General features: G+C 38.5%; 1 protein-coding gene across 2 annotated transcripts in view; it reads left to right on the plus strand.

Annotated features, from left to right (window-relative positions):
- TEX10 (testis expressed 10) overlaps positions 1-24305 on the plus strand; it is a 55231-nt gene that overhangs the window by 19414 nt on the left and 11512 nt on the right. For both annotated transcript variants that reach the window (XM_066560844.1, XM_066560853.1), the window contains exons 9-12: positions 1978-2153; positions 2862-3039; positions 17961-18049; positions 19211-19344. In XM_066560844.1, the coding sequence (XP_066416941.1) occupies positions 1978-2153; positions 2862-3039; positions 17961-18049; positions 19211-19344 (577 nt within the window). The remainder of the gene's footprint in view (positions 1-1977; positions 2154-2861; positions 3040-17960; positions 18050-19210; positions 19345-24305) is intronic.

Raw genomic sequence — 24305 nt, forward strand, 5'->3', positions numbered from 1 at the left:
CCTTGAACTTGCTCCAATAGTTCCATGTCCTTCTTATTTCTGGGGACCCAGAGTTGGATGCAGGACTCCAGGTGGCATCTCACCAGAGCAGACTAGAGGAACAGAATCCCCTCCCTCGACCTTCTGCCCACACTGCTTTTGATACAGCCCAGGACACAGTTGACTTTCTGGGGCATGTGATCTGTTTCTGCCACTGAAAAAATCAACCCTCAGGTCTCTCAGAAGTTGTGGCATCTGGTAACACAGTAAAGTTTTGGGAAAATTGTTCCTTTTTACAACTGCTTTGTTACATCATCTGTTGTAGTAATGCCTGAGTACATGTAATTAGATCTACAGCCAGAAATAATCTAGTGCTATGCTCTGAACATTATAAAAAGTGTAGGGAATATGAAAGACCGGGAAAAGCACTTGGGAATAGCCCATTTTTCTCCCCTTTTCACACAGAGTGAAAAAGAGATCTTCATACTAATTAATTTCCCTGAGGTTACGTAACCACTGTTCTCTGTACTTACCTGAAAGTCTTGAGCATCTCATTCAGTTTCATGTGATTATATGACCATCTGAAAGGCTTTACCTTTCTATCTTTAGACATCACAAATAGCAGTAGTTTTGTTGCTGTTCCTCTTAGTCTTCTACATGGATTTGTGACAGTTTTTAGTAACAGATGAACGAAATCTCAAAACTTCTTTGCAAAAAAGTATGACTGCACTTAGGTCTGACAAGACATTTGAAGACAACATAATATTTGTGTACTACACTATTCCATTTCTTTCCTTTAGGAACAAGTGAGTTTTTTTAATTTCTTCAAAATGAGGGCTGTTTAGTAGCTCCTGGACATTCATATTGTTCCATTCAGTTTGATGTCGTAGCTCCTTCCCTCCTCTGTAGTTCCCTCCTCTGACTGTTCTCCTCATTCTTTTATTTTTTTTCTCAGAAGCTAGTCAAGAACAGTCTACAAGGAACAGAATTCACATTGGAGCATTTTTCAGAATTTTTTGTGAATGTGTTTCTTTTTTAGGTGTGTCTGATTCAAAGGATAAAGTAGGAGCGTTTGGCCTGTTGCTGCCTTGTGGAAAAAAACCAAATTGACAGATTTATTACATGGTTCAGAATTACGTTTTTTCTTGATGTTTTAGTTTATCTTCACCCCTAATCACTGCACACATACCGTGCACTGTGTGTATATATGCATATCTAGTGTGTGTCTGTGTGTGTGTGCACATATGCATTTATATACTGATAAGAGTCAGTGCGTGTCTGTATCGTGAGCTTTTCTCATCATTCCTTGGACCAGTCTAAATCAAGAGCAACTGCAGCATCCTCTGGCAAGGAGTGACAAAGCTCAGCTCTGTCAAGACCCAACTTATTTTTGCTTGTTTAATCCTGGCTCCTTCTAGCTTCGTTTGATACTAGCATCTGCTTCTTTCTGTGAAAGATGAAGCAAATGTTTTATTTCCATCCACTATTTCCATGTCAAGTGATTTGAGACCTCTGACCTCACCTCCAACTCACCCATTTCAATGGTCTGTTCTCCAGGCTTTTTCTGCTGTTGAGCAGTTCATCTCTATGCAAGACCCTTCTCTCTTGTGTCATGGATACTTAATTTCCTTGAAAATTTTTTCATTGACGGGTCTTTGAGAGTGAAATAATCTGTATCATCATCATGCTACTCTTGTTGACATCTTCAAAGACCTACTTTGAACTTCTTAATTTGCACTTGGCAGCTTTTTTTCTTGTGATCATCACTTTAGTTAAAAGCTGATGAAATGCTTTTGGTTTCTAAATGATACTTGATTTGATAAGCCAGGGTGACATAGAAATTGTAGCCTATGAAAGATAGATTAGTCCATACTGTTGTTTCAGTTTGACCTAGAAAGGAGAAAGAAAACAATTTAGTCAAGAATGGGAAGAGAAGTTTGTGTGGGTTTCTGTTGTTTTATCTTTTTTTCTGCAACTGATTCTTCCCTCTTTCTTTAGGAGTCGAAGTAAAGTTTTATCTCGTTGGTTGGCTGGCTTACCTCAGCAACTGGCTCTGCTTGGCTTGAGGAATCCTGAGCTTTCCAATCAACTCATTGATATCATTCATTCCGCTGCTTCTCGTTCAAACAAGGAATTGTTGCAAAGTTTACAAGCCACTGCTGCTCGAATATACGGTAAGACTTTGACACTATAGCATGAGGAAGTTTGTCCCTCACTTGGTAGGCAGCTTGCAGTAGGTGGAAAATCCTGTTGTTTCCTAGATGAGCCTGAAGACTGGGTGGGGGGTAGGGTTGCAGATTGGTTCAGTTCCCTAAAGGTTAAAATGAACTATGTGTGCCATTTACTAGAGAGTAAAAAGATTAAGATCTTTTCTTCAAGTCAGTAGTTATGATAGACTGGAAATTTTAGAGTGAGAATCATGGAATCATTTGGGTTGAAAAATACCTTTAAGATCCAAGTGGTAACCCAGCACTGCCAAGTCCACCACTAAAGCATGTCCCCAGATGCCACATGTTTTTTGGACACTTCACTGGAGAGCTTGATCCAATGCCTGACTACCCTTTCAGTGAAGAAATTTTTCCTACTATCCAATCCAAACCTCCCCTGGTACAACTTAAGGCAATTTCCTCTCATCCTGTCACTTGTTACCTGGAAGAAGAGGCTGACTTACCCTCACCTGGCAGCGACCTCTTTTAAGTTAGTTGTAGAGAGCAATATATTCTTCTCCAAGCCTCCTATTTTCTAGGCTAGTATTGCCTTATTTTTCTTCCCATTTTTTCCCCTGGTTATAATGGTTATATGGTTATAACATCCTCACATCAGTGGGTAGCTGGGGTGGCTGGTGGGTGCAGCCGGTGCTGACCGTGCGCTGTGTGCCGCAGATCCGCTCGAGGGCACGCTGGTGCTGCTGCCGGCCGAGGCGCAGCGGCGCCTGGTGCAGCTGGTATACTTCCTGCCCTGCCTGCCCGCCAGCCTGCTCGCCTGCCTCAGCCGCTGCTGCATCATGGGCAGGATGTCCTCCGACCTCGCCGCCACCCTCATCGGCATCCTGCACATGAGGTACCGCGCGCCGTGCTCAGCTCTAGCCAAAACCGGCCCCGGGTGGGAAGAGTTAGTCATGAGCTTGAACTTGGTGATCAGTTTGCACACAGGAATTCAGTTCAATGTGCAGGGACTGATGGTGTGGTTGGCCTGTTGCTCTGACTCTGTCTTTACACTGCCCGATTTTCTACGATACTTGTTGAGAAAATCCTTCTGTTGTTTAGGTTGGAAAAGACCATTAAGACCAAGTCCAACTGTTAATCCAGCACTGCCAGTTACACCACTAAACCATGTTTTTAAGTTTTCATCTATCCATATTATTTTACTGTCTTTTTATATATTCATGAAGTCTGCCAAAAATTTTCATCTTGAAATACAAAAATTAGTGCTTTTAATACCTAGGTCCTTTCAGTAAGGATGCAAATCAGCTTTAGCCTCTCTCTTACAAAATCTGTAAGGCTGCATGGTATTGAGCATCTTCTACCCAGAACATCATCACCAGTGGTCTTTGTTCTGCCACTAATTGCAGCTTTCCCTTGTGAATACTTCAACTTGACACAGCTGATAGTGAAAAACAACCAATCAGTTTTTCTCGTGTTCTGCTTTCTTTCAGCTCACTTTTTCTCCAGTTACCACACCTAAATAGCCAATTTATAGTTGCTAGGCAAGTGCCTTGTTTGAAATTATTAATGCTGTTGTTTTTTTTTGTCCTGGCTTGAAAGAGGGTAGGTTTGCCTTTGAAGTCAGGGAGCAAAGCTGCTGTTCCACTGAAGTGAGTGCAGGGCTTGCTGAGATTTCACAAGGGTGTTTTGCTTTGCTGCTTCTGGGAAAAATACATTTTTTCAACATTGTGGAACCTTGGATAAGCAAAATTAAGCTTATATGAATTAAGGAATTAAGCTTATATGAATTACGCTTAAAGTGATTCTTGATGTTTTTTGGATCTGAAACATTTTTAATTAAAATATGACACAACACAATGTACTGTCAAATGCAGACCTGTTTGTATTAGCTATGTAACATGTGGATAAGGTGACTAACATAGGAAGCAGTAGTGGTGACATTTATATCCTATATTTGTAATGCATTACTGCTGTAAAAGTGAAATTCTGTCTAGTTTTGGGAAGCTGGGCATCAGATTTTGTTTTTAAAAATGAAAAATTGTCTGCCATATACTGGAAGCTCAGTGGCAAAGTGTAACCAGTTCAAAGACAGTCATTGTAAGAACTGAAGCCAGAAATAAGCACTCAGGTGCTTAATTTGTTGTTAGATCCTAGTGGATTTTCATTGTGGGAGTTTTTTGTAGTAATGGGGTGCCTGTTTTCTAAAAATTACCGTAGTGGTGCAGGTCAGTTGTGGGCATTTGATCCTTCTGGCAGAAAATGCAAATGGCAGACAGAAGGCAGTGTTCTTACCAGAAGTAGGTTACATTCTGAGAGCAGAGGAGGAGTAAATTCTTTGTTTTCCTGTGCAAAGGAAGTATTTTGATTTTCATTTTGAAACACATTTTAAACTTACTTTAAATTCAAAGACTGTAGATAATCAACCAAGATCAAGAAGTCCATCTGAAATCACTAATTGAAAGAAAAATGTACTGATGTACTTACAATAGCGTGTTTCTTTTATATTGATAATCCCTGACAGTCCATCTTTCTGGAAGCCTGCAAGTTTTGATGACACTTGAAAAAGAGAGATTGCTAGATTGCTCTTGACTGAGCATTGGTTTTATTAGATAAGGCTCCTTTTGCTCTTTTTTTTTTTTTCTAGTTTTCTTTGTTTTTATTTTTCCAATGATCATGGCGGCAAACATTTTATCCTAAAAGATTCATCTAGGGTGCCTTTAGGGAACCAAGATGATAGAAATGTTTTTGGCTGAGGCAGTTGTCCAAAAAAAGTTGCTTTGTCTATTTAAAGGTGCAAAGATAGGGAGATAAGTAAATACTAACTTTTCAAGAACAGAAGAGTCTGATACTTCTTTTTCATTGGAAAATAAGTTGTACAGTCTAGGAAACAATAGTAGGTTTTCTGGATATGAACCTTAGCTGGGCTTTATGAGCTTCATAACCAGTTATTGCACACAGGATAAATGAACCAGTTTTCTATCTTTTATCAGAAAGACCAAGCCAAACTATTGTATCCATTTTTGTGGCTCTTTTTAAGATAATGACATGGACAGACTGGATTTTCAAGAAGAGAAAATAATGATAGTCTGTCAGTTGTGATAATGGGGAATGACTGACAAATGGTCATTTTAGGTAGATAAGGCTGGGAAGAAGTTGGAGTCAGCTGTGTACAAGACTGTTGAAAAGGAATGGGAGTGCAGATTTAGCAGGATTAAAAATACAGACCTTTAAATGTCACCAGAGTGCTTGGTTTGAGTGGTAGCAGAATTTTATGGAAGCAGAGATACATACAGGAATGGGTTGTGTAGCAAGGGGATACAAATATACTTCATTGGAAATACTTAATATCAGGCAGCCGGGTTGGGCATGGATGGTGGAGGGTAAAGCCTCGAAGGAAGTAGAGACTGGGTAACTCCTGGTCATTTTTTACAGCTCTTACGATACTCAGAGTCAAACTTGAAAGTTTGTCAAATGAATGGTACTATAAAAAAACTTTTTTAATTCCATATTTCTGTGCCACAGCCTGGTTCGTGGGACATTTTCTGTACTTTTAGATTATGACTTGACGGAGAAGCTGTCCCAAATCCACGGGGAGCCGTCCTGTCGGAGTACCCCGCTGCCGTCAGTAGATGGCGCTGTTTCTCTTCCGGTACATTCCTGGTCCCTGGGCTGAGCGGGGACTCTCCCTGAATTTCTCTTCTTCTATGGAATCTACTTATCAGTCAGGCTTTAAATAGAATGGATTCAGAAGGTTTGTTCTTAATTTCTTCAACAGCCTTTATTCCCGTGCTATTTTGATTGGCAGAGGATGGCTGTTTTTACATGCATCCAAGACTGCTCCTATGGAGCGGTGTGTACTTGTCAGGGACCAGCTACTGTAAGGTGGATTCACTGAGAGTACCTATGGATCATCATAAAACTTGCAGTTATTCCCTGAACAATCATTAGAAACTGAAGGAACTCGTAGGTTTTTTTGTGTGTAAACTATAAAACTAACAGTAAGTGTGTCCAGATGGTTCAAAGCCTGTGTGATATCAGGTGGTAACATTAAGTTATAATTATTGTGTGTTACGTTTCAGAGCTTTTTTTTTTTGTTTATTAGAAGTGAATTTTGAAAATATGTAATAGTTTCACTTTTTATTTTTGCAATGGTGAAGTGAATACCCAAATGGTGTGTAGGAACCCATTAAGTGAGCTGTGTGTGCTGAGAATCAAAATGATGTTGGCAGTATTTCCATATAGATTGGGAAGGTTTCTGGGCCCCTGGGAGGTTGGTTACCTATACTGTTAAATTATTAGAATGGTTTCTGTAGCACTTTTGGTCTACATTCACTGAAGCTGACACAGACCAAGGACTGTTCTGAAAAGAGAGCTGAAATGCAGCCACCCTATTTTAGATGCTGCTATGAACATGGCCAGGTTTGCACTAATTGGTCATGATCTCTGTGCCAGTGAACAGACATTGCTGGTGTTGAGGTCACTGGGGTGGCTACAGTTGGTGAGTTTCAGGTGAAACTGAACATCAGAAGGTCTTGTAGTGGCTTAATTTCCCTGCTGTTCTCCTCAAATGCCTGCCTTGTGCCTACTGTATGGGATCTGAGATGGAAGTAGCTTCAATAAATCCAAGCAGGTGGAGTTCTGAGAGATGGAAGTGTGCCAGGGTTTTGGGTATAAGTCATACAGGTGAGGGAGGGTGCGGAGCGACGTGGGTGAACAGTCTGGCACTTCTGCCTGAGAAATGGGAGACAGCAGCTTCTGGACAGGAGATGAGTTCTCTGATTTGGCCTCTGATAAGCTTACATTTATGGAGAAAAATTGAAGGGTCAGGTAGTATTTTAGAAAGTGTTTTGCATCAAATCTACTGGATAGATTTCTTTTGGATCTTTTAGTGGAACTATTTTGATATATTGAGATAAGCAATTCATCTTGATGCAGTGTGCCACATTTCTAGAAGAGTTATCTTCAGTATTTATTTTTCATTTATGATTTATTGGAATAACTATTAATTAAGCAAATAGTAGTTCACTGCTAGTTCAAGGTAAATGGTTTGAGTGTTGGTTTGGAATAAACAAAACATGGCACGAGTGGATCTTTGGCTTGAAATTCCAGTCATAGCTTCGCCTTGACAGTGGAGTTCTGGTAATTCCTTGAGGCCATGGATATGGACAGGTAGACAGTTCTCTCCAGGAAGTGAAGAAATATGTGAATCATTGATGGCCTGATATGGGCTAAGGTAATAAACTTTAGCAGTATCAGAGGTAGAGCTGGAAAAAATTTTGGTGTAATCTCCCCATGCCTGCTTTCCTGTATTAATAGGGCAGAAGGGCTGCTTCAAAATGGTTTTAAGGAGGCAGTAAAGCATGAGCTTATGTTTTGAGCACTTCTTGGAAGACTGACTTTGAGGCAAGTATTTTTGTCAAATGTGGAAATGTATTAAATATTGTAATGTACCTTCTTGTATAAGGTAGATTACTTTGTTTGCCTGAAAAAGTGGTCTGCTGTACCAAACTCCATACTGGTGCAGTTGCAGAGAAACCCCTTTGTGAGGCTCAATGTTTTTTGTTGCCACTCTGTGATGTTGTGGTGATTGAGTGTCAGATACTCTTGCAAACAGAATTATCTTTTTTCCTTCCCTTTTGTATATGGTGCTGTGTTTAAGATGATTAATATATAATCTACATACTTACTGTTATGTGTTCTATTCTGTGAACTGTGGATTAAAAAATGCAGATTATGGTATTGTGATCAAATATATAAATCAGGAAGTTAGATTGCTGACTTTATGGGAAAATTTTGCTGCCTCCTCTCATTCCTTGAAGTACAAATAAGGAAACTGAAATGCGATTTATTTATGTGCCTTATTTATGCATAATAGTTATGGTTGTTTTACAACTTTTTATCCATTGGAACAGTGTGTCTGGAAATTATTTCACTGTAATAGAGAGTTGGACAGATAATATTTCACTGTCTAGATAAAAAACAATGGGAGTTAATTTATGGCATTTCTCTCTTGAAGTAGAGTGTCCATAAATGAGGTCTCCAATGGCTTCAAACAGCCATTTCTTATTCTTTTGGGACTCTTTCCCTGCTGGGGTCTCGCCAAGTGTTGTTTCTGTTGCTGTAGCAAAGGAGCAGGGTGAATACCATATAAATGAAAGCTGAGTGCTCTCTGGCATAAATTGTGTGGGAGTTCCAAGTTTTCATAGGTTTGAGATAACCCTGGGGGTAACTTGCATTCTGCTTGATGTAACTGTAAATTAACTCTTCTCTTAAGAGGTAGTGCCTTTAAAATATTCTGCTGCTTTGCAGACAATAATGAGGGAGCTCAGCTGGTGTCTCATCAAGCACCCAGGCATGCCTGTTGGTTCCTGCTATCCTCTGGAATCTGGTGCTTAGAACTGAGATGGACATTTTAACATTTGTTTGCTGTGAGGTGTAAAATTCTGTGTCTTCAGATACATGACTCAAAGATGTTTTAGGGTTATAACGGAGTTCTTTATGGATATTTCCACTGTAATTAAATGCTATTTTTTCTTTATTTAGCCTTCCTAGTTATTTTATCTTCAGCCTTTGCCAATACAGCATGAGGAGGCACAGTGAGAATACAAAATGTAGCTAATGAAGACCTTCTACACTACTTGATTAAAGAATTATTGAATGAGTAAGTGTAGTCAAGAAAAAGAAAAATAGCACATTCCCCCAAAGTGTTTGCAACCAGGAGAGAACTTGGAGAGGATACTGTAACCCATTGTTGTGATTAGCAATACTGATAGAACAACTGAATTCAGTAATTCTCATGTAAGTAAAGTGTAGAAAATACTCCAGAACTGTATATTTATTTTAAGAAACATCAATAAAATGAAAGTTTTGCCAAAATAAGCTAAGTTCATATTAAATAAATAACACAAAACAAAGAGGAAACTCTCAATTTTTATATACAAATGGTATATAATGGAAAGTCAGCTCAGTACATCTTGGAGAATAAGTCAAAAATTGTACATTTATAGAGAGGTATAGTAGTTATGAATGGGTTGCTGGGAAAAATGCAACAATAGTAAGGTCTGTGTTCACTGAAGTGCCTTTTCTGGCTGTATGTTTACACCCCTCAATTTAGAAACAAAAGTAAAGGAGGAAAGTATTAAAATAGCAACAAGAGGGCTTAAGGCAGTATTGAATAAACTAAACCTTTATGCTTTCAAAATGCTGGCTTCTCCCTGTTGGGGTACCACTGAGGATGAAGGGTGAAAAAATGATCTGTTTTCCTTGCTGAAAGATGAGAAAAGATCTGTAGTTCTTGAGAATCAGACCCTGGGGTGGGTTACACTGCATTCCTTCATCCACATCTGGTCACCAAATTTCCTTTTTCTTGCTTGCTGTTTTGTAACTGTCTAGGACTAGAAAGAGGGAGAAGTTCAAGCTTGCATTTAAGGATATAGGCCCTAAATTTTTCCCCAGGTTGGTTGTAGTGTGAGGTTCCTAATCAAAGGGAAAAGAATAATGTTGCTGCACTACAATTGCCGCCGTCAGTAAATGCCGTTTGCTCATTAGTGAATGTTTCTTCTGATTTGTGCCCTCATTTGTAATCTGAAAGCAGTGCTTTGCTTCAGACAACCTCTGCAGCTCTGGAGCAAATGAGCAGCTGACAGGCTTACTTTTAACAATGCATAGCTTAAATTGTTGTTTTCTTAAAATAGGCTTCATATTTTTCCTCAAATCCCTGGTAATTCCTTTCAGATGTTTGTTGTATTTTGCTGCATTTTCAAATGGAAAGACTTGATCCTTCAAAAGAGATAATGAAAGTTAAAACAAAAAACTCACACTAACAAACCAGTGGCTACACATGGTAACCTGTTGGAGGAAAAGGAAGATAAAAACCCCTCACTTGTTCTTGGAGCTTACATTCAGGCCCTGTACTACCTGGAGTTAAGTTGGTCTGAATGATGAGATTGGTATACAGTTGGGGAAGTATTCAAATATTCAATTTTTTGGTTTTTTCTCCTTTTTTTTAGCAATTTCAACATAATTTTTACAGGCATGGTTTCCTGTCTTTTTCAGAACTGATATAAAAACTGAGAGTGCTGATCTTCATTAGCAGTAGAACTCAAAACTGATTTGATTAAGTTGATGCAGGGACATGAGTTTATACTTTATTGCAGTTGCATTTCAATCTGACAGAAATTATTTTTCATTAAAGCTGAACAGGAATAAACTTTGCCAAAGCTGAGATAAATATTGGCACAGAGCTTTTTAATGTTTTAAAAGAACATGTTTTACAGAAGTGCAACTACATGCCTACACTGGGAGAAAATGTTGTATATTTTTCTTCCATAAAGGTGCAACAGTCCTGGTGTGGTACTTGCATGTAATTTTGCCCTTTTCAGTGTGTTTTGTTGTTTATACACACAGCTCCTGACAATGATAATATGGAAGTGTTTGGGATGTATCGTAACATACTTTCCATGCTCATAGGTAATTCCATAAGTGATCCATTACCTCATACTTGATGGGTGTTTTAACATGTAAGCACTATTTTAAATGGCAGTCAGACAATGCTGTCATTACACAGCTGGCTGGCTGCAAGACATGCAGAGTCCATAACAGTCCTGTGAGAAGGCTGGCTAGGAGACACACATGTACAGTGTTGTCCCAATGTGGTTTATCAGCAGAGCACTGTTTCTGGGCTCAGACAGTGACCCCTGGGCACTGTGCTGAAGGATTTCAGTGGGTCCCCTAGAGCTAAGGGAAGGATGCTGCAGTATCTGTGTGGAAGTCTCCCACTTCTGATGCGTGCTGATCAGTAGCTGAACAGTTCTGTGTTGATAGATAAACTCTGGGCTGATGTTAAACTTGCTGTGTTGAGAGGTCATAGGTAGCACAGGTCTTAAAAATTGGAAGCCAAAAGAAACAAGGAAGCCTTTTCTCTACACTTCTCTGTGTATCAGCAAAGACTTTTTTCCCAATGCAATTTCTGATTGATCACAATGAAAGATTCACAAGTGCTAAAGGAGTGCTGTTCTACGTATCTGTGGCCCTGGGTTGTGAAGGAAAACTCAGGCCTGTTTTATGCAGTGGAAACAATTCTTTATGATCATTGGTTGCAGTGTGATTATTTTGGCTACTGGGGAAGAAGCTTCTCATATTTCCAAGGCCTTAACTGAACTCCTGGATATGCCAAAAGAGCTGCTCTGCTGTATCCTGATGAGCTGCAAAACAACAAAACGTGGGAGGTGCTGCTGTGTCATTTCAACTGTTGGGTAGACGAAGTGGCCAAATTGCTTTGTCAAGAGAAAAAAAAAGGCAGGGTAGCCTTGATTAACTTACATTTCTAAGTACTTTTGTATACAAATAATGTGAAGGCTTGTGGACTTTTGTCATCTCTCTTTCTGGGTTGTACCTTAGTAGTCACCAGTGGTGTCCAGTGATGTCTTCTGCTGTATGAGTTGATCACTTCTACCTACCACCTCCTGCCTTTAAACCGATTGTCTCTTGATATAAGGACCTTTGTTCCTACTCTGAGGCTGCGTGGATTTCTGGAAGTTGTTTTTCCTAAGTGTTACAGTGTTTTTCCTAAGTGTTACAGGGTCTTTCATATTCATGTGCAGCTACCATTAACAAGATTTCTAGGAAATGCATCATGGAAAATTTTTTTTCAGAAACCTTTTGGCCTGTTCCCAAGCGTGACACTGGTGTTGACCAAAATACCCCCACCAAAAAAACAACTGAAAAAACCCCAAAAACACCTTGGCATTTGTCACTCCATACTCTTGCAGGTGTCAGGGAAGTTCTCAGGTATCAGATTGCTCACGGCTGCTAGTTCAGTTCATTCTTGCCTTCCCCTGGAGTTCTTTTCCATGGTGAATGCCATCTCATCCTGGTAATTCCTTTCTGGTTCTTGGGGTTCCATAATATTTTGTGCAGCTGCTTGAAGTTACAACAGGTTATCTTGAGGAGTTGTTCTGGGATGGGAACCAGAACAGTTTCTTCTCTGGGGATCAGAGATGGGCAGAGTTCCTGTAGCTGGTGTCCTAGAGCCTTTTCATGCTTGATTGCCATCCTCATGCAGTGCTTGTCTGCTGGGTGTACAGAATCTCCAGAAGTTTTCTGCTCCTGATGTGTTTGAAGGACAATTAAATAATAAATTAATAATAGTATCTTGGTCATTAAAGCAGTTGCTGAGGTTGTAGAAAGTTTGTGTTCACTGTCTTCATCTGGAGGGGAGATGGATTTCCTATTTCCTTATGGAGTGACTTAGTCATTGACCTATTTGGAGGATTTGTACTTAATAATTTTATTAAAATTTAATAAATTTTCAAAGAGTTGAGGCCTAGAATGGAGTTAGTTTTTTTCAGGAAATGAGTGAATCAGCTACTGACTGTGCCTGTGATTGTTTAAATGTTCTGTGTGGAACAGAAGTATCAGTGAAAGAAATAGAGGGGAAACTCCTTTTACAATGATTTTATAACCTAGAATTTAAAAAAAAACAGTTGTGGGAGGGCTTGGTTTAAATCTTTGATCAGTGGTTGATGAAATCAATTTAAAATAGGATCACTTAGTACAGTACAAGTTGTGTATCTCAGGCTGTTGTCTTGCCGATGTTCAAATAATTCTGTAAAGCTTTGGGAATGCTCTGCACTAGGTATTCCCATTGATGGTGCTGAGAGGATTTTCCTGGAAAGTGAAGGAATTGGATTTTATTTTCCTTGAACAGAAAACACAAACCCTTGACCTTGCATTTCTCGAGTGTTACAACCCTCAGATTTATGAACAAAAGGGTGATAGTATTAATGCCTCAGAAGAACTGTGAATCTTGCATTTGCTTTTTTATATTTTACTTTAAAAATACTTGGAGACTGAACTCAGGATTGAAATTAGTCACACTTTTTTCCCAATTTTATTGCTAAAAACCATAAAATCAAAACCCAACCCCAATCCAAGTTCTAAGGAAAACTTGCTTAGCAAGTGCTAGGCAGGTGAATTGCTGTCTGTGCTGGAGTTTGTGCAGTGTGTTTTATAAGAGAACAAGTGGAAGGATAATTTCTAAAATCAGTGCAGCAAGGTTCATCAGAGTTCTTCTACTAGAGACCTCTAAATGACCCAAAGACTCCTTGTGCCTGTATAAGCCAAAATCAACACCTTAAACCTGGACCATAAATCAATTAGCTAGTTCAGGTCAGGAGGCACAGAGAGATAGTAGTCTGCAGTTGAGAAATAACCACTGGTGCACAAACTGCAGTTGTTATTTTGCAGCTGTGTGATACAGCCAACCCGAAAATAACAGTAGCATAAACTAAAGTAGTGAAGTCCATTTGGAGTTAAAAGTTTGCAGCAAGTGATAAAAAAAATGCACTGCACATTTGCTTTGACTGAGAAATATTTGCTCTGCTAATGGCAGGAGAAGCAGTAATTTTTAAGTTAATTAGATTCAGCTTTTCTTTTAATACCATTTGGTGTACAGAGGAGGTTACCTAAAGGTGCAATTCTAAACCTCAAAAGAGAGGTTCCCACTGAGAGCGGGTGACCTTATGGAAATTACAAGATGTAATTCATCATAGTTAATGTGGGTTTGGACTACATGACTGGAGGTCTCACTCATATGTAGTTTGATAACAGGTTCCCTTTGTCAGTAATAATTTATACAAAAAAGAGAAGTTATAATATGCTTATTACCTCTCTTCCACATATAAAGCAGGTAATTTTTAGTCAGATGTCTGACATGTAATTTACAAGCATCTTAAAAACACATTTTAAAAGTGCATACAGTCCCCAGTTATTCATGGTAGTCTTAATATATTAAACTGAGATTTAAAACATAATTTTAATGTACTTGTAGTACATCAACATCTGCTCTAGAATGGAATCTCTCTTGTTCTGTGTTCTTTACCTTATTTTTTATTTCCTTTAATGTGAACTTCAAAATTGGGCAGCTTTAACAAGCATCTACATTATAGGCACTTAAGTTCTAAGGTAATTGAGGTGCTGACAACTGGTTAGACTTGTATTTAAACAAACTCCTATGCTGTAATGCTGCTCTGTTTGTGTTTGTATTATTAGAAAGACATTGGGTTTGGTCTTATTTATTGTGAGATTCTCATGTGGTGTTTCAATTACATGATTTCCTATTTTTTTCCATCCTGCTTTCTGTATGGAGTACATGAGGACTGAAGGAGCATTTTCTTCCTGTTACAGTTTGGCCCTGTTTCAATAGGAGGCTCCATGTTTTTTCTATTGTATTAGGTTCCACTTGGAAAACAAAGGGATTCCCTCCCCCTGCCCCCACCCAGGGAAGTTTTTTGTTGTGCTCAAGTAATTTTCACAGCTGCAGGAGATGGGAAGGTGATGTTTTTCCCAGTTTAAAGATGAGGAACTGAGGGAAGGAAAAGGTGTAGGCAGAAGTACGTAGAAGTATCTGATAACTTTAGGAATTCAGTATGAAACATTTGGGTTCTGATTTTTTCAGAGCATCTTCTGTCTTGAAAACAAAAAACTGACCTCAAATTCACTGTAAATACAAGTAGAGAAGTAGAGATCAGATGGGTCCTACTCTTAGAAATGCTTGAAACTGTGTCTCCACAGCTGTTAGTGACATTTTAATCTTTTAATCACTGTTGAGCTGTTGCAGGACTGTGGACAACTAGCTGAAAAAAGGGATGAGAGAAGCTTCCAGTATGAATTATGTGAGCTTATTCTGTCCTGAAAGTTAAAAAACATTTATCTGATGATGCTTGAAGGAATGTGTTACCACTGACTTTTGTTCTACAATTTCAAGTAGTATTTATCTTGCATCTTGTATAACCTACCTGAATTTGTGAGCTAATACTTTCTTCTAACTTTTTAATTATGCCTCATATGCTGTGCTCATTATAGATGATGCAATAAATAGGACAGGGACAGGTCAGACTATGTTATCCTTCATGGTGTAATCCTGATTGATCCATTCATCCATGATTTGAATGAGACATAGATCTTCAATTTTTTTCAGAGAAAATATGACACATAATATTATCATACTTTAAGGTGTATGCACAGACAGGCCAAGTTGAAGATCAGAGGCAACCTTCTCTGTCACTTTCTAAATTTAATGCTAGATTATTTTTAACCTTATTGCTCTTTTAACACTGAGGCTGCTTCTGTGCATGTAATAGCTTTCACTTTCTAAAAAAGCAAACTGCAGCTGAATTTGGGGAATCTTGATTTTGTGTGTGTGTGACTCAGTGTAGCTCTGCTTGTAGAGATGAATCTTAAATTAAACCATTTAATAGCTCTGTCAGGGGTTTGTTCCTTAAGCTGCCTCCATGTTCCCAGGGCAGAACTGCAGGGATTCTCTCTGCTTCCTCTTATGTCTGTATCAGTGGCCCTTAGCCTTTCTCACACAATGATTAACATGCTTGTCCTGTTTGTGAGTTTGTAGATGCGTGGGAAAACAAAACTGATGAAGTGTTTGATTTCCAGATGTTTAGCAATAAGCTTTGGAATTACTTTTCCTGTCCAGGCATCTCCTGAACCAATTGCAGTTTCTGCTTGTTAACCTGCAGTGAATCTTGAGTTTTTGTCCAGTCTCTTCTGGAGGTTATGTAAAATTCTTGCGTGTACTAGTCCTATTGTAAGGAATTCAAAGCATCTGCTAACTGTTGCATATGGAAATGGAATTTTTCCAATATGGAAAAATATTTTTTTATTTGATTCTTTTAAACCAGGTTCTAACAAGATTTATCATGCAAGTCCCTACTTCCTGAATTGGGCTTATTACATGTTCTTTCTTTCTCTTTTCCTACCCAAGATTTATTTCTTTTCACATTTGTCTGGTTGCCTTTGCAGCTTCTTATCTGTTATCTCTCTCACCCTCTTGCATTCCCACCTTTTTGCTCAGTGGTTACATCACAGTTTGAATTTCTTTGTCTAGTCTAGCAAGTCCTAAACTCCCTTGAATCTCTCTCCATGCTCCTCAATGCTTATTTTGGTAAAAAAGAGTGACCTCAAGTCAGAATCATGGTTTTTCTGCATCAGATTTAGGGACATTCTTCTGCTGTGCTGAACAGGACATGGATTTCACTCTCTTTTCTGATGTATGGATCTGTGTGAATATCCCATTTGATTCCTGTGTGAATATCCACCTTATGTAGAGAAGTAATGGGAAGAGCTCTTGCTGATTTAGTTGAGTATGTGTGAAGTCTCTTCCATGCTGTAACTAATGGGACTGGGACCTCCTTGGAAGGATGGAAAAATTTCACTGTTCTCCTTGGAGACCATTGGTCATGGCCAAGGGATTTGTCCTGGGAGAACTTCGGAGCCAAGTAGCAGCCTTGAGTCTGGGGAGAGTTGGAGAGAGACTGCAGGTTAAGAAAAGGAAGCAGTGAGCCAGGCCTCAGGGCAGGACCAAAGACGTGCTAGGAGACAGAGGGGGTGCAGAGCTGCCTGCACTGCAGAGTCACTGCCTCACCTGGAATTTGGCAGATCCCTACTGCCAGGCAGTGAGAATTCAGTGCGAAGGGGGAGCTTTATTTAATAAAGCCTTACTTGGTGCTCTCTCACCTATGGTTTTTGTCTCCCTAAAATTAACTGTATTCTATATGGTAGTCTGGAGGAATCCTGAATTTTTTTCTTTAATTTAAAGAAATTCTGAAACTCCGGGGTTTTTCTCCTTTCTTTTTTAGCAACTCTAGACACGTGCATATTCTAGCTGTCATTTTTGTGGATGCTGAAGTATTATGGATGGATTTTTGTGGGTGGCAAAATGTATATGCCTGGCACAAAAGTATTCCAAATTTGATATTTTTGCTCCCAAAGCACGGAGCTGTAAAAAATTCCTGCGTAACAAGCTTTCCAGAATTTTGTTACTCATGAGCTAAGCCATTTTGGCTGTTGGCACAGATAAATTAGGGGAAAAAAGTGATCTTAGGCAGATAGTTGGCTTGCAAAATTGCATTCAGAAGCTTTGAAATTTCACAAGATTGTAAGAGTGGAAAGCAGCAATCTCTTACAGCAAAGATCCATAGTCTGCAGTGCCAGTGCCAAAAGCAGCATACAAGGCAATTTGAATAATATGCATTTTTGCATAATGTGATGTGGGTTTGAGCTGCAGCCTTGTGAGGAAAACATGTGTGAGATGTCCTTGTTCCCATCTCCTGGCTTCCTCCTGGTTCAGCACTGACACATGGGCCAGACTCTGCCATTAGGTGGTCACTGGTGTCTGTTTGCTCCAAGCTTCCACAAGCACTGCCTTCTAATTTGGGCTAAAGCTGGTGCTCCACTTGTTCCAGGTTGCCTTGAGATGGAAAGTGTCAGACAGCTTTGATAAAGGGTTTTGCATATTGCTCCTTTTTGTGTTCTAAATCTCCAACCAACTTTTTAACTTTTAGCTGTGTTTAATAGCTTCAGCAGTTCTGAAAGAGGTGCTGAGACTGCTTGCAGTGGGGTTTATTGTTTGTGTATAAAAAGTAGTGGATATGATGAAAAATATAGCCCGGCATTTGTAATATAAAGACTTTTACCAAGTTAGGGAAATAAATTTAATTTAATTTATGGTGTCATCACTGTACTGAAGATTATACCAGTATTAATGAAAAGCTGCTATCTTAGTTAATTGAATCATTTTAGCAACCCTAAAGCCATGCAGGGGTACAAAGTTCAGTATGTCTTGTCTTTAAAAGAGCCAGTTCTGGTTTTGAAGCTATTTAAAGTGCTATTCTAGCAACAATTAGTAACAGGAATGCTAAAACTGTAACAATTTAGGCATGCTAATTGATTGTGTTGTGCAGGTAAGTTATGAATTCTTAATTATATTATTTTAATAAACTGTCTGCTATTGGTTTTGTGTAGATCATCCTTTGCAGGCTGGAAGTGCCAAGTGCAGGATAATTCAGTGAATGATGTGGACTATTTCAGCTTCTTGTTTTCAACCCTTATAGGTAATCCATATGAATGTAATAATTCAGAATTAACAAAATGAAATTTGTTTTGATAGTCAATTACTGAATTTAATTTAGAGTAAATGGTTTAGTAAGTACTTCCTGAAGGTAATTCTAATCTTGTTATATATTTTTGATATAAGATTTTATTTTCTTGATCTGATTTTTGACACTCTGCTTTTACACTTTTCCATTTGGGCTGAATATTTGCATACTTTTCCTTTGTTCTAGCAACTTTTTCAGGAAAGTATGAAGAAAACCTAAATTTAGCATATGACATATAAACAGGATTTTTTCCCTAGCTTGAAGTAAATGCCTTTTATTGGCTCATAACAATATAAATGAGTGCCTCTGGGATTTCCTGTGAACATGCTTACGCTCTTAAAAACATTCCATCAGAATAAAGTAATCAAAGTACGTTCAAGTGAGCTGGCCAAGGTCAGCGTGTGAGCAGAGCTACTTCTGCTACTCTATTCTTACTCAGCTATAAAAATAGTTGCATTCTGTGGTGATGCAACTTTGGGAAGTTACAATGCTTAAAAAGGCGTAAGACTGCTGAGAAGTAACTCCCACTCACTTGTGGTATGGTAAAAAATAGTGTGTTTTCTTTATCACCTCGTTTTTTTTATAATGTTCAGATACTTTGTTTTCAAAAATTACCTTTTTGTTGCTAAAATGGTAAAAAGAGTGCTGAACTGATAGCAGAGAAAATGAAAGCAAAGCCCAAGTAACTCTTGTGGAGTGGTCATCCTGTTTTACTAAGATATCTAATACCTATCTAGAAATAATAAGCCAAATGGTATTTTTTTAATTCCTGAAGTTATAGTATTTATTACTAAGTTATTTGGAATACATGAAGTAGTTGGCATTATATCCATTTTGCTTATTTTTTTGGAGATACATATATTGAAAATAGCATAACACAGGCCTCTTAAGGTGTTTTTTATATCACATTATAGCACTATGGAATTTTTAAAATATTTTTATTTTCTGTCAAAATTTGTACTTTAATATACTTAATTATTAAACCAAGCAAGAGCTTTTAAGAAAAAATTGTTATGTTGACATAGTGTAAAAGACAGTGTTTGTCAATGATGCTGTTGAAGTAGAACACTGTTTGGCTTGTTTTGTGATACTGTTGTACTGCTTCTTCTTCCCCAGGGTTTTCAAGAGAGGAGCTGACTAGTCTCCAGGGCATTAGAGGAAAACCACACATTAGCCAGACACAGCTTTCACCTATCCGTCTTTACCTAACTGATCTGGACCAGTTTTTACACCACTGGGCTGTGACAGAGGTAATACATCAACCCTAATTCTAAATGACAGCATACAAACTCTGAGTGCTCTCCATCCCTTTTCCACAGATGGCTAAATCCTGTCGTGATTTGAGTTGACAAAAGAATGAAAAATATAAAAGCTGTCAAACAACCAACATTTTTCTACAGCTATCAGATAATATTTTGAATGAAGCTGCTTTAAAAGTTAAATGTTTAGACAGGTAGTATGCAAAGTAATACTCAAGGAAAACATTGGTAGAAACCTTGGTGGGAATTCTTAAGCACTAATATTAGGACCAGCAATATATTTTGGCTTTCAAAAATAAATTAATTGTAAAAATACTAATTATAAAGAGTTTTCCAGGAGAATAAGTGCCACTATTAATTTAGAAGCACTTGCATTAAATAAGATTTGAACTTTCAAGCAATATTAAATTGGCATTAGTCATTATTTTGAATAATTCCTGATTAGTTAACCAAAATATGCTGGGCTTAGAAACTTCACTCTGAATTCAGTACCTAACATCATAAGAGCTGAAAACTTAATTTGTTTGTCAGTTCTAAAAGGGATTTGAGCCACCAGATTTTATTTGAAACAGGTGCATTAGCTGTCTTTCTGCATCAGCTCTTTTTATTGTTTAGCTCACCAGAAACTACTTTGAGGTGTGAAATCATGTAGTGACATGCCAATTTGACAGTATTTATGAAGTTGTAGTCCTGAATTCAGAAAGAAGAGCGAAACAGGTTTTAGTTGTGTGTTTTTTCATTCAAGAAAGCAATATTGTAGATGTTTTCTACTTCATAGTGTTTAAGTGATAATGTTCTGAAATTGATGCTAGTCTGAGATACAGATTGAATGTGTGCTGCTATATATTCAAAAGTATTTTAAGCATGGCTGTTGTTTGGTACCATGACTCACACACATTTTTAGGTGTCCTACCTTCAGTCATTCAGCCTGTGGAGCAGTTGAACTTTCTAATTTGTTTTTCTTTGTCTCTTCTGGACAGTAACGAAGTGTTTTCTCAACGAAATACCTTTCTCCAGTATGGAGGGATCAGAATACTCTCTTTCCTGTTGCTCTCTGAATGCAGAGAGTGGCTATTTGTTTCTCAGAGTTAACATAATCCCATACAGCATCTGAAGGATTTATGTACACCTTACCTGTTTCTAAAAATGTCACCTTTAGTGTTTTTCCTTCCTCTTTTTGCTTCTATTCATAAATCTTTCAAAGTTGGCAGTGAAATAGGACTGTTCTCACAAAGGAAACAGTGAAATAGTTTGATTTCTTTTTTGTGCCTTTGGTTCCTGATAGCAAGTTTAAATCTTTTCTACCACAATGTTCAGTTTTTTGGTGCTGTCAAGGAGAATCAGTATTTTCAGAAACTTGAGACTCACTTTTCTAGAAGTACCTTTAGTCAGGAAAGAGACAAGGTGCTCTCCCAGGTTGTTAGAAGGGGATGGTGGTCAGTAAGCAAAGAGCTGGATATTCTTGGTTAGTAAAGAAAGATTTGGACATCCTGTGGAGCACTGCACTACTTCTGCACTTATGTGTCAGCCTGATGTCTTTTCTGGAGACTGTTTTGTAAAAGAATAGGAGCAAAAATTCATACATCAAAAATCTGTGTGAAGAAGGATGAGACCTTCTAGACTCACCTGATTTTGTGGGCTCTTAACCAAAGAGAGTTCTGAACTGTTGCATTTTCCCAGTGAGGGTGGTCAAATACTGGAATGAGTAGCCTAGAGACATTCTGGTTCCCATCTATGGATATATTCAAAACCAGGCTGGACATAGTGCAGGGTGACTTGCCCCAGGTGGCTCCACTTGAGCAGGAGCCTTGGATTAGAGGAACTTGAGGGTATTCCTTCCAACTCTAGGGATTCTGTGATTATTTGAAAGCTCCTTCTGAAACAAAACAGGTCTTTTTGTTTTACCATCAACAAATCTTTGTTATTTTTGCTTTTTAGACAAAATGGAATTCACAGTATGGATAAGGGTTTGTTGTTTTATTTGGTAGGTTTGTTACACTTATATTTGATCTAAAAGTCAAGCTGTTCCCACTAAAGGCCTGCCAGGTACTGCAGTGCTGTTTGGGGTGTTCCTCCCAGGTTTGCTAGTTTTTTTCCCCCATGGAATTTTGGGAACAAAAAAGTAGAGGCACCTCTTCAGTAGTTCGCTTTCATAGTGGAGAAAATATAAGATAATCTTGCTTCTGATGTGGTAATAATGGTGGCATATCTGGTTGTGTTACAATGAGAAGTGATCATTGGTACTGTGGCAACCTCTTCCTTTTATGAATTGCAGAATTACATTCATTTTTCACTCATCTGGTTCTGATTTCAGATGCAGCCATAGATATGGTAAATGATACATAAACAAAACCATGTTGAAGCTTTTCAGCTTTTAGATTACTTTTTTCTCAGTTTAAATATCTAATACAGCACTGTTTTCCTTAGGTTTTGGGGGTTTTATCTTTTCCTCGTATGGATACCATTCTTCAACCTCAAACATGTTGACCAATATGGTATATAATGCTCAGTTTCTGAAAAAAAATTTTCTGGGGACTGTAGTCCATTAAAACATTGGGAATTGGAGTATGGACAAATTTTAAAACCAAGAAGGTAAAGAAGAAAAAAGGGACAACGGCAAGCTTGTTAAAAACCTTTGCATTCAGGATTTGCCACAAGCTGCACAGGAATGCTTTTTGTAGATCAAGTAGTTTTCACTAGGTACTGAACAAGCTAATCTGCTCTCAAAAGGGGGGAAAAAACCCCTAAACAGCAACAACAAAAAATTCCCAGCCAGAAGAACAAAGCCCAGAGTTGTAGGCTCTGGGGAGAAGCAAACTGCCCGGAAATCATGAGGCTCTCCTAGGGTGTCTGGAAGCACGTGTGATATGAGGGTACCGTGTACATTGAGTGTGAGGGAGGTAGGTTTGGAGGCTGCCTTCTTCCAAGGTGTGATAGAATTTTGGAGTCAAAATATTTTTAGCTGTAGCAGAAAATTGCTTTATTTAGATAGAGAAATGCTACAGGAAATAATAAACCCTGGCTTGAATTAGTCATGCCTTTGGTGGAATTTGGTACAGTGCAGAGCTTCTGAATGCTAACCTTTCATCTGTTCCCTTGCTGGATAAGGAAGGACAATGGTGATGCTGTAATGTTAAGCAGAATGTTTGTAGTAATTTTAAATACCTGCTAAATGAGAACAGTGCTCGTTGGCTGTAGATCAGGCCTCTACTCTGTGTTGAGAATTGTTTGTTTAAGAGTTGTCATTATGTAGTTGTAATTCAGGATTTCCTCTCAATGGAAAAGTATTTTAATGTGGGTGAAAATAAATAAGGAACTCTGATGGAATCAGAATTTGATGGCCTGGTTTCCTATCAAAAAATGAGACTACTGATCAGATTCCTATTAGTCCTTCCACCGTCTTCTTTCATTTCTTCCAACTCTAGTTTTGTCTAAACCATTCTTAGTTTTTAGCTCTGTGCTGAAAAAAATAAAGTTGCAAATACTAATTCCCCATAAGTTCTATGAAAATAAGCAGGTGAAAGAGAAAAAGCTCTAGATTAGATCAGGGTGGGTAATAACTGTTCCAGCATCCTGCTTGGCAGCACCCAGCCTGCAGGGGCTGTCTCTTGGCCAGTGGAGTGTTGGGATTGTGAGGCAGCAGCAGGAGGGGTGGTGGGACTGAGGAAGGGTCCCAGGTGGGAATCTGGAGGCCACAGCTTGTTGGCCTTACTGCTCACTGCTCCACTTTGTTTCCCAGTTCAGGGAAAGGCAGTCCCACCTTCCTGTCCATAGCTGTGCAATGGGTGATGTGTGTTTCTATGGGTAAAGAGCTGGAAGAGGGAATTTCATGTATAACGTATGCCTGTCAGAGATTTGGGAGAAAAAGCAGTGTGCCTCTGGAGAAAGGGCAACTTCTGGAAAGGAAAATAATAACTTGAGGCATTTTCAAACAGCAGTTTGGACTTCTGGGGTGTTATTATAGCCAGGGCACTTGGTAGGATAACAATAACAAATGCACTTGTGGATAACAATAACAAACGCACTTGTGATAGGAAGTAATGCTTTTAGGTAGTTTTTAACAAAACCTGTTTTCAGATGGATATTGTTTGTAATTTGCTTTTCTTTTGACTAGAGAGTGGTTTGGAATTGGAATCGTAGCAATCTGAAACCATGTTATTTTTTTTGAAGCTTTTAAATAGTGGTGATTTTCAGTTAAGAAGCAATTCTTCAGAAAAGTGTCTCTTTAGAGCTATGCAAAGCAGCATTTAAAGGTTAGTCTTCATGATTTGTCTAAAAGAGATGTTAAATGTGGGAACTTTGGTTCTTTTTCTGGAGGAACTTCTGCTTAAAATTACTTCTGTCTTGTTGAAGCCAATTATTTAAAATCACCCCCCTGTAGCTGAAATAAATGGGACTCCAGAATAAATGGTTGCAGCCCAAGGGAAGAGCTTCAGCCTTGGCTCATTTTAACTGTGCCCATAGTGTTTGTCAGTGATATTGTTCACTCCCCTGTAATTGAATTGCTCTGCCAGGATGGAATGAAAAAGTGCCCAGAGAAATGAAGAGTTTAACAAGGTAGCAGTGTATACATGGTAATTTCTGTTGTAATATTTGATGTTTGTGACGGTTGAACATTTCAGAGGGGGAAAGCAAATGATAATTTGAGGCTTTGCTTGAAGTCGAGATTCCAGAGCTGTATCAGGCCCACAGCTAATTCAAAGAAATAAAATATTCAACCAATTGTTTAAAATGTTTAAGAGCAAACACTAGGGAAGGTCAGCTGCTTTTAAAAGCAGACTTGAATTCAAAAACTTGGAGATGCATGTAGTGTAATACACTAATCTGTGTCCAAACCTGTTCTGTCTTATAAGTGAAATACAGTTGGGAAGGCTGGATCAGCACAGATGTGCTATGAAAAAATTACTGCAAATCAATAAAGATAGCAAGTCAGTGGATATTAATTAAAAGCC

This window comes from Molothrus aeneus, chromosome 1, assembly GCF_037042795.1.
Source record: "Molothrus aeneus isolate 106 chromosome 1, BPBGC_Maene_1.0, whole genome shotgun sequence".
NCBI lineage: Eukaryota > Metazoa > Chordata > Aves > Passeriformes > Icteridae > Molothrus > Molothrus aeneus.